Source organism: Brachyistius frenatus, unplaced genomic scaffold (genome assembly GCF_029030835.1).
Source record: "Brachyistius frenatus isolate BFR_SWC_R1_liver_20210118 unplaced genomic scaffold, ASM2903083v1 Contig_160, whole genome shotgun sequence".
In the NCBI taxonomy this organism is placed as follows: Eukaryota; Metazoa; Chordata; class Actinopteri; family Embiotocidae; genus Brachyistius; species Brachyistius frenatus.
The window spans coordinates 90,932-105,000 of NW_027210759.1; the positions used below are offsets into that span (position 1 = coordinate 90,932).

The window sequence follows — 14,069 nt, forward strand, 5'->3', positions numbered from 1 at the left end:
GTGGTGGTGTCATACTCTCCCAGACGGGTGCTTAACCTTTCACCTTTGGAAACCACACGGGTATAAAAAGCAACATGCTCACTTCTGTCTGCACTCGATTGTTGTGAAAAAAGATAAAGACATGGATGCAGAACGATCAACTATTTTGTTCCTCTGTGATGCAGTTTAAAAAAAAAAACCTGTTATTCAACTTTCACTGAATTAATGAAAGTATTCTGCTCCAGCAGGTATTTTATATGAGAAGAAATTTAGCAAACACAGAAACATGGCTGATTAAACAGAAGAGCATTCCAAGTACAAGAGAAAAAACAAACGACTGACGTGAAGCACCTGTGACGAGGCCAGCCAACCTGCCACAACACGGGAGAGGAAAGAATCCTTTCTGCGACGCTCTGCCACCTGCAGGCAGCGTTACAACTGCAGCTCTTTTTCTATACCTGCTTTTTGTGTGCATGCTTGTGCTTATTAACTTTGAACAAGATACATGAGTTACAGGAAGAATGGATGTTAAAAAAAACAACATAGGTTAGGTTCTGTGTTTGTAGGCTGCTTAACGACACACCTCACTTCCACCTTTCCAGTGGCTTGGTGTAAGTTCAGGTTCGATTTGAATGTCAGTCCATACATTTGGGAATGGAAGTTCATTTTGGACTTTGAAGTCAACGTGTTTAGAGAGGAAATTTAACTTAAATGAATGAAGCAAAGGTGTCGGGTTACATTTGAGCCACTTTCAGGTATTGAGCAGTTTTTTGTTAGCTGTAACCTGACTGCACCACAGGCCTGTCAATCAAACAGACACGCCCCCAAAAACAGGTCTTCTTGAATCTTCTTTTCTAATGAATGAGGGATTATTTTCAGATGGACCTCCAGAAAACTAAGAAGAAGGAGTGACTTTAGCTAACAACACCGAGATAACTGATGGACACATTTTATTCACTTTGGATTTGATGAGAGAAGTTGAATGGGAGTCTATGGAGCCGGAGGCTTTTTGGAGCCGACCTCTAGTGGCACTCGCTGGTATTGCAGCTGAACACTTCTGCATCGGCTTCATCGACCCTGAAGCTAAATCCACTTTTATATACCGTCCACGGTTCCTGTCCTATGAGGCACGGGTTGGCATCTACAGCACGTTTTGCTCTGACAATGACAAACAGCTCTTTTCTTGTGCCAACGTTGGTTTCCACAACAACAAAAATACATAAACGTATTAAACTGCAATGTGGGAAACACTGCAGTTCAACAGTAATGCTCATAGGGGTCTGACCGTGTGTCCACTAGTCCAACTAAGTTTCACAGTACCAGGTGCTGAGTGACCTGTTGCTGGTAAAACTCTCTCTCTGGTTCCTCCCTTCATACTGTCAGCGCCTCATAAATTACTCCCTGGATGGAAGGAGATGTTGATGTCTTTGTTTGGCCAACACTGTGTGAGAGAGGGATCAGGGGAAAGGAAGTGGTGAAGTAGTCCTACAAAAAGGGCTCTATACAAGTTTTGTAGCTTGTATTTATTAGTGCTGGGTCAAAGGGAGAGGGCTGAATAACCAAATATCCACAGTAAGCCCTGTCTGTGAAAGGAAGATGGAGGGGGAGATAAAGTCACACTCAGGATATTGCATTGGCTAACTCCAGGTTGCCCTTGTCTTCTCCTCCAAGCTCTTCCTCGGGTCTATTTGTCCGTCTGTACGTCCAGAAGATAAAACATTTAACAAATAGGCCCAGTTATCTGTCCACTGGCTATAAGGTTGCATTTCCAATTTTTATTCCCCTTTTTCTGCCTTTCAGTGTGAGGCCAATTAAAAAGATAAAACAACCTGGAAGAAATTAAATCAGACTTAAAACATGTACCATACAGTACATAGAGTCTTTAACCTTTCAGGATTCCCACTGTGATCCACTGAAGTGAAAATGGCTATTAGCATGTTAAAGGCTATGGGAACAGGGGAGACGAGGGATCGCTTGGTCACAGGACACCATATAACGTGTGTTCATTGCTGAAGGAAGGGAACAGATATTCCAGACTTGGACTGTGTGGGAGTTCTGCAGAGTCGAAGTTCTTCCTTGGTGAGGTGTTTAATTGCTGAAAACCCTGCTGTTCCATCTCTCCCATTGCTGGAAAATATGTTAAACCCTCAAAGGCCCTGTGGTTCACTGGTTTCAATAACCCAGGACACACAAATCCTATTTAAGAGCAAGCTGATGTTGGTTAGGGGTGAGAGTTGGAGGCTGAGGAATATACCACACAGCGACTTACAGTGTGTACGAGAAGATATTCTAACCGCCTCTCATAGTCTTCATATTGACTTTGGACGCAAACGGTCAAATTATAAATTCAGGAAAAACACAGTTAAATTGATGGGTCTTCTTAAAGGGAGAGTCACACATTATTAAGTAGAAGACTGTTCAAATGTTGAGGAGAGCTTATTGTTTGGAGCCATTTGGGAAGTACAGACCAAAATGTGACTGTGCATACATATAAATAATCACACACACCAATGTGTATCTTTGTGAGTCTGCAACAGCAAGTCGTAGCACCGGCTCCCCACTGCAGTCTCATAGCTGACGAGCTGGGTTTGGGCCTCTTTGAAGAGGCCTCAGCCAGCACCGAGCCTGCCAACAGGACCAAAGATCACAGCTCGGTTCCTGTCTCCTCTGGATGCACTGACCACTAAAGTTTATTCATCTGGGTTTTAGATCATCTTTTTTCTCTTGGTCTCACTTGAGGTGGCTTAAAAGTGTTGAGGTTTCTGCCCTGGTGACGGAGAGGCACGGCTCCAGGGCCGGATGCTGCTCTCCACGTGGAGAGCAATCAGTTCTTGGAGTGGGCCTTCGGTAGGGGAGTGGGCCCGCGAATGGCACCATGTTACGAAAAGCGTAACCCTATATCAATAAATTATGAAACATAAATATACGCAGAGGGGATTGGGAGAGGAAGGAGATGGATGTCACTAAACAAACGGCAAATCGCCTTTTTTTCCCTTCCCTCTCCCAACATTTCCTTTTGTGCTGTTGCCTTTTAGCAGGGAGTGGAATCCATTTTCTTTGCAACTTTAATTCACTGAAAAGACTACTCACATGTCATTTCCACTTTTAATTTAACAAATGAGGACTCTTGACCGAGCTAATAGCTTTTCCTCAAGGGCATAATTCAATCTGCGACATCAACCATCAAAGTCCTTTCGCATTACGATGTCCGGGGCTAACGTGAGGCGCCTCCGAGGGGGGGGGGGGGGGGGGCTGGGGGTGGAAGTCCAGTGGCAGCTCCCATTTATTTTCAGGCCCTTGTAGTAAACAAATATGAAAGAGCTCACTTGAGCTGGACATCCAATGACGATGACCTGTACAGCTGTCGCTGCTCTGATTCTAGGCCATATGGTTAATTGTTATCAGAGAAGCAGCTGGTATTAAGACTGCGACCAGGAAGGAAAAGAGAGACAGAGAGAGGGAAGGAGAGAGGGCAGTCATGTGGAGGACACATCCTTCAACGTCACATTTATTATTTTACAACAGCCCTTGGAAAAGAGGCAGCCTTGAGGCTCTGTTGAACACACAGCGCTAATAACAACCACTGGGGAACCTCGGAGAACGGGCATCGAATGTTCAAGGAGAAACTAGGAGGTTTTTTTTTGTTTTTTTTTTTTTACCTGCTCCTTTTGCTTGTATGCCACCCATTGTGCCATTATAGGCATGGAAATGTATTAAATTACCTTTCAGGGTCAGATTATCCAAATAATATAAAATATGTTGATGCAAAATGGTTCGAACGTTGTTTAAAATATAGTCCTGAAAATGAAAAAGGGAATTCAGGGCAGCACGACGGAGTTCATAATTCCTGGCAAAATGAAATCTGATTTTCTGAAACTCTGTTCCTAAAGTTTGAACCTGATTCTTGAAAAGCATGCTCAACACTGACAGAGAAAATGGACCGATACAGCTCAGGTCTCACGGAAAACTATTAGAGAAAGAAAATAGGTTTAACTCGCTCAAATCTGAGCGGAAGGCAGTTATGGTATGGGTCGAGATGCCGATGCTAATGATGTGTACCTTTGAAAAGTATACGCTCTGAAATCACTAAGGGCCTAGATTAAGCGGGAGCTGGATGAAGACAGAAAGAAAAAAGTTTCAATTAAAAAGTATGAGTGACTGCCCACAACAAAAGATGAAACCCAAGACTTGGGGAAGGCACCACATGCTATTCATTTTCTAAAGTGAATGGAGTCAACAGGGAGGAGCTGGCGAGCAGGGAGCCGGGAAGGGAAAAGTTCACTTCACTGAGCCACTCAATCATCTCTCCATAAGTGACTCTGTCATAATGGGGCTTCTTTTAAAAGCTTGTAAGCATCTGATTTCACGAGACAGTGTTGACAAGAGACTTGGCTTCAGCCCCTCCATGAAAAAAAAATATCTTTGAATAGGAAGACGCGGTGCCCTCCAACGTCTGATTCTCCAATATTTAATAGAGAAAGTTGATCTTTTTCGAACTATTGGCCTAAAAATATGATTAAACTTCCCTTTTTTTCACCTCATTATTCAGTCCAGTAGAGTTCTTTATTGCTGTATCCGTCTCACCTGTGACATTTTTAGTCTACGTGGAAACTATGATTTCAAATAGCATTTCACATTTTTTGTATAATCAAAGGAAATTGCAGTCTTAAGGGTTGTTATTTCTGCATCGACATCACAACCCCTTTGGGGGCCTTTTATGTTATGTTTTTTTTTTTAATCTATATTTGTCAAAGTAAGATGACAACCCATCTTTTAATCCTGCTTCCACAGCTCGGCTTGGCTGTTTTTCTTACCGTGCAAACAGTTGTCATTGAACACAACACGGTGAGTGATTCAAAGGGGAGCTCATAACTATCATGTTTACTCCAATGTGTTGATTATCAGAATAAAACATTGGGTGGACATTTGCATAATGTAAATAACTGACGACACTAAATGAGATGAGGTGGCATGATGTTCTTGCACGGATTAAACTAGTTTATCTTTGGCCACTTGCATTTCAATATTAATCAAGCAGATACCAAACGGCATCAGCACTCATTTGCAGTTGTCCAGAAACACAACAGTTCAACTTTTTCCAGGAAAAATATCCAAATCTTTACCTGATAAATGTTCCACTATGTTGCCAACTTTGTCTGTCTTTCATTTATTTCATGTCGTCTACAGTTTTTTTTTTTTTTTTTTTTTCTTTCCAGCGAGAACAGCAGCCTACAGGGATATGAGAACAAACAGTAAAGTTGTGGGCTGTGAAATCAAAATCAAATCAATTAGCTGAAAAATACTGAAATGCAGAAAAAGCTATTACACAGCATTTTAATTACAATGAATTAAACTGAAAACGTCAAAAGTATCTGGTTCATCTTTAACCCTTCGTTGAACTTTGTGTGGAAGAGGAATAAACATCCCTCACATTTCTAAACCACACAAGACACTGTTCACAATAACACGAGAATATGATAAGGCACAATTACTGTGTGCAAACACACATCCGATGGGGGAAAAAAATGTGATCAAAGCAGGCTAAAAGAAAATTTGAACAACATGTGTTTTACACAAAGGCGTTATTCTTGGAAAAACATCATGGAGGGTCTAAAAAGAGAGAGAGAAAAATAGTAGAAGACAGAGATGTCATTTTCTAGTGGCTCAAAGAAACCGCATGGCAACCAGACCAGAAGTGCTATGGCATTGCCCCGGAGCCCGACAACATGTCCCCTATATTACCACCTATGATGCACAACAACAGCATGCAGTTTCATCTCTGTGACCTGGTTTTTTTTTTTTTTTTTTTTTTAAAGATCAGACATTAAGTAAAATGTGAAACTAGACCTGACAGTACAAGATAATCATGTTCTATGTATAGATATCAAATTCAAGAAAAATATATATATTCCATTTAACCCAACATGTGAATCATCCAACTCAAAGACACAACTAAGACTGAAAACAACTGAGGGGTTTGCAAGAATACACACACACACAAAAAGAAGCCAAAAAATCAGATGAGAAAATAAGAAACACTCCTCTTTGGGATTTTCCCCCCGGTGGCATGACGGCACAAACTTTGCGAAATGTGTTGAAAATATAGCAGGAGACAAATGAGAGGTGGAGGAGGCGGTGTGCTGTGTCGGGGTGTTCGGTTGCATGCTGCCGAGGGAGCCGAGGAGGGGAGAGGCAAAAAAAACTCACCATGGAGTTTTAATGGCAAAACATCCCGCCCCAAAGAGGTAGGGTCTTCATGAGAGGGGGGTGGGGGAGGGTGAAAGGGGTGGGGGATACAGAGATAGACGGAAAAACCATTATTAAACTCGCACACTTGAGCAAACACACTTTTCACATTACATACTTTTTTACGTGTCTGTTTAAGTGCACAACACATACGAGGCAGGAAGCAGAACGTCTGAGCGCTGAGATGGATTTGAAAACCTGCGGGACGGCCTGATGATTCATCTGCCCGAGCTGCTCTGTAAAGTGTGATACCATATATTTGGCAGATGCAGCATGTCCACAGAGTTTTTGTTTTTTTTCTTCTTCTTCTTCTTTTCTTTAGACATCTGTCATGTTTTTTTTTTTTTTTTTTTTTTTTCTCCCTTAACTTTAAAGGAAGCGGGTACATGTGCAGAAACATGAAGGTCTGAATCCATCCGTGTAAATACAACAGAAAAACGATGGGAAACAGTTCTGATTGTTGAGATTGAGAAAGACTATGAGGAGTTTATCCAATTTGTTTAACAACTGGGGACACCAGTATAACTAACAGTACTCAGGTCTTGTTGAGACAAGGAACTATGTGCATCTTTTCTTAGTGTGTATTTATGGCAGTGCATTGTCTTATGAATGTGCCTGCCTGTTTGGAAGAGAGGGTGTGGGCAAATGTGTGTTCACTGTGATTATGTTAACAAGTATGCAGTGTGTGTGTGTGTGTGTGTGTGTGTGTGTGTGTGTGTGTGTGTGTGTGTGTGTGTGTGTGTGTGTGTGTGTGTGTGTGTGTGTGTGTGTGTGTGTGTGTGTGTCATCCACAGTGTCTCTGCAGGGTGTATTTCGGTCTATCTGTCAGTCTCTGCGTGTTTCTAGTGTTTACAAGACATTAGTAGTGGGAGTGTGTTCCTGTGTTTATTCTGCATGTCCAGAGATAGTGACAGAGCTCCGTAAACAGTTTACAGTAAATAAGCCTTTTCCCTGCAGCAATAAAGGTCCGATGAGACTGAACTCTGTCCCTGCTAGCCAACCTCCCCCAGTCATGAACAACACAATCCCCAGCCAACCAAAGCACTCTGCAGCACTTCTTTATTTTATCGCTTTTCGCCGCATCCGCCCGAGCCCTCCCAACGATAGCACGCAGTCTCCAATTAGTCTTGGTACATGGATGTGTAGCAAAAATGTTCCTCCGGGAGACACGGAGCAACAATTTGGCCGGGAATGTCTTACTCCTGGAGTGCAAGTTGACAAATGAACACTCTGGTTGGTGCAATGGAGGCCCACAGTAAACGGCCACTTATCAAAGAGCTGCAGAGGGGGGGGGGGGGCCGTCTACCCTCTGCTGAGCCTATTGAACCTGCTGAGCCCCCGCTCGGGGCCTCCAGCTGGGTAAATGGATGGACACCAATGGGAGCGTGATGGACAGACGGGGTTGGATCTCCATGGGGGAAGCAAAGGCCAAGTAGGCTTTGGAGTTTACAAGCTGCTGCTTTCTCCACCGAGCTTCTTGGAACTTATTATTGGTGGAATTTATTGTTGATGGCTAACTGTGGAAGGAGAGTTAAAGTCAGTAGAACGGATGCAAGAGAAGTCGGAGGAAAGCCGCAGATAGAAACAGAACGATTCCAGAACTATTGACGGGCATTTCAAGCAAAACTATTTTTGGACATTTGCTCTGAACCTGCTGGTTCACATGAATCCTTTAAACAAGGTGCACTGAACATGTGTCCAGTCCAAGAGTATGTTCATAGTTCTAGTTGCAGCCACATGTGGAATGACTGTAACGTGAACTTAATAGATGATTTGAGCAAAAGGCTGAAAGGAACGCATGTTTCTGGCGAGGCCAGTGTTCTCATGATATTTTCAGCAGTAAGACGAACTGCTCCTGGAACAGCTGTTCCAGCACGTACTCTCTGAGCATTGCTGTGTTGGCTGCAGGGTGACATGTCGTTGTCTAAAGCTCCCTCTGTCGACCAGTTCCCTGATCCTCCCTTGGACGCACCGGAAGAAGGCGGACAGAAGAGGAAAAGACAAAGTGTAATCGACCTACGAGGGCGACGACCCCACTCCCGCAGAATAATCGTTCACACATTCATCTCCGACAAACCTGGACTCAACGATAACAGAAGAAACACCTCGTTCTCCGTAAAGCCCGTCAGCGACATCTGACCTTCTGTACTCAACCTAACAGCAGCCGGGGAACAGATCAAGTAGAAACTCGGGCATTCCCAAAGTCTAGCCTGTCTCAGGCACAACGCAGAAACTGTTATGGCATCATCTCCCATTCAATTACTTTACCTGGCGACCTTTGTTCAAGGTCACCTGCTTTGTTTTCTCCTCATGTGTCCTGTCTGACTTTAAAAAAAAAAAAAAGACAAAATAGTCTGACGAGTCCAGATCCTGACCAAACCTTTGACTGTGTGTCCCAGATCCAGATGCTGCCTGGTCCTACAGATGTGTGCAATCATAAAAACTGGACACTGGTACAATAAAACATTTAATTGGAACCCACACCACATTATTTAACATATACTGATTCAGCTTCTCTTTTTCATTTGAAAAGAGAGAAGCAGAAAATATTTTATGAATAACTGCTGTAAAAGATACAGATGTGTTGTTATCTGAGTTTAAAGGGCAGCTTCAGGATTATTTTCTAACAACACTGATAAACTGGTGCATCACCGTTGTTTTAAGACAAACGTCAAAAATCCCAAACGTCTCTTTTAGCATTACAAATCAAAATGTTCAAATTGTACAGTGCTCAGAATAAAACAAAGGCTTGAGGTCCTGCTGAGTGCCGTGTTGTGGCCTCAGTGTGGACAAAGACGGCCAGGTTACCGTACGCTGCCTGATCCGGCAGGTTTAGTGGAAAGGAGTCCCACACAGGTCAGAGGCATGATGGGAAACACGGGTTAAACACGTGTCAGCGGAGTAAAAGCGGTGTAAGACTCTGAGTGGGTGTGTGACTGAAAGAAGGCGGAAAGAAGAGGAAAAGACAAAGTGTAATCGACCTACGAGGGCGACGACCCCACTCCCGCAGAATAATCGTTCACACATTCATCTCTTAACCCGTTGGCCCTAATAGCAGCTCTGCCTGGGCCATTAAAGAGGGAGGGAGGTGATTTAGCCGTGCTGCCATGTGGTGCTGGCCACCGCATTCTTAAAGCCCCTTTCCAGCTCTGGTGTCCGTGAGGCCGTGGAAGACAACGGGCCGGCTCTTACGTCCGTATTACAGTAATCTGAGGGCACATCTGCAGCAGCTCACAGGCTCTCATTTGTACTTTTGCTCTCGTCTTTCTTGTTACCCCGCCTGCACTCCATCTACATTTGCTTGAAAATGTCATCAGTGGGATTTACTGCAGGGTGGTGTTTTGTTTTGCGTGTGACAATCTTTCCATTTGGATTTTCATTTGTCTGTGTTAAAGTCAGACAGTGTGTAGATGGGATAAGTGTGCAATACTTTGTCTGCTCGCAAATCCCAAATTTGACCCCGGCAGGCATTTTGACGAGTTAAATCTGTCCTCTCAGAACTGTGGTGAGTGCAGGGACTGTGAATATTTCTCTCTTAATCTTTTTCACAGATTAAGTTGTGACAGTGACTATTTACCAGGAGAGAATCTTTTGATTTTGTGACCGATGTCCGTGTGATTTAATCCTTCTGGGACCAACCCTTTACCAAATTTGGCAGACAGGAAACGAGAGGCTGGGTTGGAGCTGACACACCTCTCCTGCTCTCAGATTCCCGGGAGGTTTTGAGGACTAGCAGAAGCTTGGCGGCGTTCCTCCTCTCCCTGACCTGACCTCGTCTGGAGGGGGGTTATCAGGCGGATGCTGAGCCACATCCGAGTCTACCTCCCCACTTTGACGAGGGGGGAAGCATCAAAATCTAAATTAAGAGAGGAGGGAGCTCTGCGTGAACTTGTTGAGGTTTTCTTTGATGTTAAAAACTGGAGGCCTCTGAAGACAAACAGCAGCACATTTTGCACATTGGTGGTCTGCAGGCCTGCCAGGGTCTGTGGAGGTATCCCTGCAGTCGGCCAGGTCACACAAAGGGGGGTAAAGGCTCCATCAATGTGTGTGTGTGTGTGTGTGTGTGTGTGTGTGTGTGTGTGTGTGTGTGTGTGTGTGTGTGTGTGTGTGTGTGTGTGTGTGTGTGTGTGTGTGTGTGTGTGTGTGTGTGTGTGTGTGTGTGTGTGTGTCATGGCACAGCGCACACAAAGACAGCTTGGTAGGGGATGTAGGTTAAGCAGCTGGTGTGTTCCTCTGCCACGCTGCCAACAGGGATCTGCTCATACAGGTGTAAATACAGCTGCCGGACGCTCCTCTCTCCCTCTCTCTGTCACACACACACACCAACACACACACACACACACACATTCAAAAGAGAGAGGAGCAGGCTGCGCAGACAAACAGATGGTGCCTGGGTGCTCCTGTGCAAGTATAGCGTGAAAGCATATGATATCACCCCCCTACTCTAGGGGCCGAACCTGCTGCCTCCTGTGTGTGTGTGTGTGTGTGTGTGTGTGTGTGTGTGTGTGTGTGTGTGTGTGTGTGTGTGTGTGTGTGTGTGTGTGTGTGTGTGTGTGTGTGTGTGTGTGTGTGTGTGTGTGTGTGTGTGTTGGTGTGGTGTATTGGTGCACTAGTGTGCATGCGAGCGCAGGCTGCACAGCTGCATGTCCCGATGCATTAATACTGACGCACCCTCTGGACTGGATGGATGGATGAAGTTTACTCGGCTTTGATAATGTCCACCGAAGCCAATACAGCTGTTCACAGGAAACATGTGAAATATGTGCACAACTTTCATACAAAGAGACACATTAAGCACGATGCTGGCTGTATTTTATATTCTTCATAACGACTACATGGCTCTGTTAATGTCCAAAAACAAATAAAGCCCGATCGGGGAGCCACGCTGCTGCTCTGTGTGACATGTTGAGGTGCACTGCTACTGCATCCTAAGACTGATAGAGAGGAGGTGCACTGCTACTGCATCCTAAGACTGATAGAGAGGAGGTGCAGTGCTACTGCATCCTAAGACTGATAGAGAGGAGGTGCACTGCTACTGCATCCTGAGCCTGATAGAGAGGAGGTGCACTGCTACTGCATCCTGAGCCTGATAGAGAGGAGGTGCACTGCTACTGCATCCTGAGCCTGATAGAGAGGAGGTGCACTGCTACTGCATCCTGAGCCTGATAGAGAGGAGGTGCACTGCTACTGCATCCTGAGCCTGATAGAGAGGAGGTGCAGTGCTACTGCATCCTAAGACTGATAGAGAGGAGGTGCACTGCTACTGCATCCTGAGCCTGATAGAGAGGAGGTGCAGTGCTACTGCATCCTGAGCCTGATAGAGAGGAGGTGCAGTGCTACTGCATCCTGAGCTTGATAGAGAGGAGGTGCAGTGCTACTGCATCCTGAGCCTGATAGAGAGGAGGTGCAGTGCTACTGCATCCTAAGACTGATAGAGAGGAGGTGCACTGCTACTGCATCCTAAGACTGATAGAGAGGAGGTGCACTGCTACTGCATCCTGAGCCTGATAGAGAGGAGGTGCTGCTACTGCATCCTGAGCCTGATAGAGAGGAGGTGCACTGCTACTGCATCCTGAGCCTGATAGAGAGGAGGTGCAGTGCTACTGCATCCTAAGACTGATAGAGAGGAGGTGCACTGCTACTGCATCCTGAGCCTGATAGAGAGGAGGTGCACTGCTACTGCATCCTGAGACTGATAGAGAGGAGGTGCAGTGCTACTGAGTGCTACTGCATCCTGAGCCTGATAGAGAGGAGGTGCAGTGCTACTGCATCCTGAGACTGATAGAGAGGAGGTGCACTGCTACTGCATCCTGAGCCTGATAGAGAGGAGGTGCAGTGCTACTGCATCCTGAGCCTGATAGAGAGGAGGTGCAGTGCTACTGCATCCTGAGCCTGATAGAGAGGAGGTGCAGTGCTACTGCATCCTGAGCCTGATAGAGAGGAGGTGCAGTGCTACTGCATCCTGAGACTGATAGAGAGGAGGTGCAGTGCTACTGCATCCTAGAGAGAGGTGCAGTGCTACTGATAGAGAGGAGGTGCAGTGCTACTGCATCCTGAGCCTGATAGAGAGGAGGTGCACTGCTACTGCATCCTGAGCCTGATAGAGAGGAGGTGCAGTGCTACTGCATCCTAAGACTGATAGAGAGGAGGTGCACTGCTACTGCATCCTGAGCCTGATAGAGAGGAGGTGCACTGCTACTGCATCCTGAGACTGATAGAGAGGAGGTGCAGTGCTACTGCATCCTGAGCCTGATAGAGAGGAGGTGCAGTGCTACTGCATCCTGAGCTTGATAGAGAGGAGGTGCAGTGCTACTGCATCCTGAGCCTGATAGAGAGGAGGTTCACTGCTACTGCATCCTGAGCCTGATAGAGAGGAGGTGCAGTGCTAGTGCATCCTAAGACTGATAGAGAGGAGGTGCAGTGCTACTGCATCCTGAGCCTGATAGAGAGGAGGTGCAGTGCTACTGCATCCTGAGACTGATAGAGAGGAGGTGCAGTGCTAGTGCATCCTGAGCCTGATAGAGAGGAGGTGCAGTGCTAGTGCATCCTGAGCCTGATAGAGAGGAGGTGCAGTGCTAGTGCATCCTGAGCCTGATAGAGAGGAGGTGCACCTCTTCTCCATCAGAGAGAGGAGGCTTGGTGTCACAGACTGATCCCAGCGGTATATAAAACATGTTCACCACTATCTGAACTGAAAACTGTGTCCACGGCCTGTTTCACCTCAACAGATTATAATTTGCTGTGATTTCAGCCTTTTGTAAATTCATGACAGCTTTTATAATCACTTTACTAAACAGTGTCTTCACGAGGAAACAATCTCTGGCAGATAAGTACTGACATGTTTTATGTTTCAGTTCTGTTAGGAAGAAACAAACCATGAGCCTGAACGGTTCCCAACGTCACTGAACACAAAAGGAAAACAATTACTAACAAGTAGAAATTCTCATGTGATTTTGTTACTCGAGTTTAACACGTTTTTTCCCTACTGACCACGATAGTCATTAAACTTCCATCAGCCTGATTTTAGTGTAAAATCTGCCAATTAAATTTATATATATATACACATATATATTCAGCATTAACAATGCTACATAACTTCAAGGATTATGTTAATTAAAAAACAGCAAAAATAAAATCCTAAATTAAAGTGCTAATTGCAGCATAGAAGTAGACGGAAATTATGAAACTACACAGCAGTGACAGACAAAAATAAAACCAGTGTAGCAATATGTGATCAGGGCTTAAAGATGAAGAGAACATCGAGCAACAAAAACTAAAAAGCAGCACGTGTCTTTAGGATGACAAGACACGAAAACATCCAAACAGGAGACACCGAACAAATAAAATAAAAACATCCCAGCTGAAAAAGATCATCAATAAAAAGGTTAAAAATGAAAGTGTAAACTTTGTGGATTTAATGTCCCCTTTTGAGACATTTATTATATCACAACAGCAAAAACCAAATGTGAACCAGCAGGACATGATCCGAAACATCCCGGCGCTGAACACCACAGGAGCACATGTGCAATAATCATGTTTACTAAGCAAATGAAGTTTGCAGGTCATCTTAATGATTTGGAAAAAGGCCTGATGTTGTTTATGTTGACCACAGGATCAGGTCTCTATTTTCATCCTCAAAGCTCACTTATCAAATATCCCGGGGAAATAAATCCCTCGCCGTCTGTTTGGCTCATTATAGCATTTCCCATTCAAACTGAGCATGAAAATTACATTTAAATGATATTATTAAAATCTGCCCATATTTGTGGAGCCACCTGTACTGTATGTAAATGCACTTAGAAAAGGCCTGTAGTTGTTGATGGTCTTAAAACTACATAATTTCA

The 14,069-nt window shown here is 44.7% G+C and overlaps 1 protein-coding gene across 2 annotated transcripts in view; it reads right to left on the bottom strand.

The window, feature by feature from the left end:
• LOC138631597 (BCAS3 microtubule associated cell migration factor-like) overlaps nucleotides 1-14,069 on the bottom strand; it is a 212,482-nt gene that overhangs the window by 90,928 nt on the left and 107,485 nt on the right. The window contains exon 17 of one of the 2 annotated variants that reach the window (XM_069716631.1): nucleotides 6,187-6,231. The exons of the other annotated variant lie outside the window; for it this stretch is intronic. Within the exon in view, the coding sequence (XP_069572732.1) occupies nucleotides 6,187-6,231 (45 nt within the window). The remainder of the gene's footprint in view (nucleotides 1-6,186; nucleotides 6,232-14,069) is intronic. 2 annotated transcript variants of the gene reach the window in all.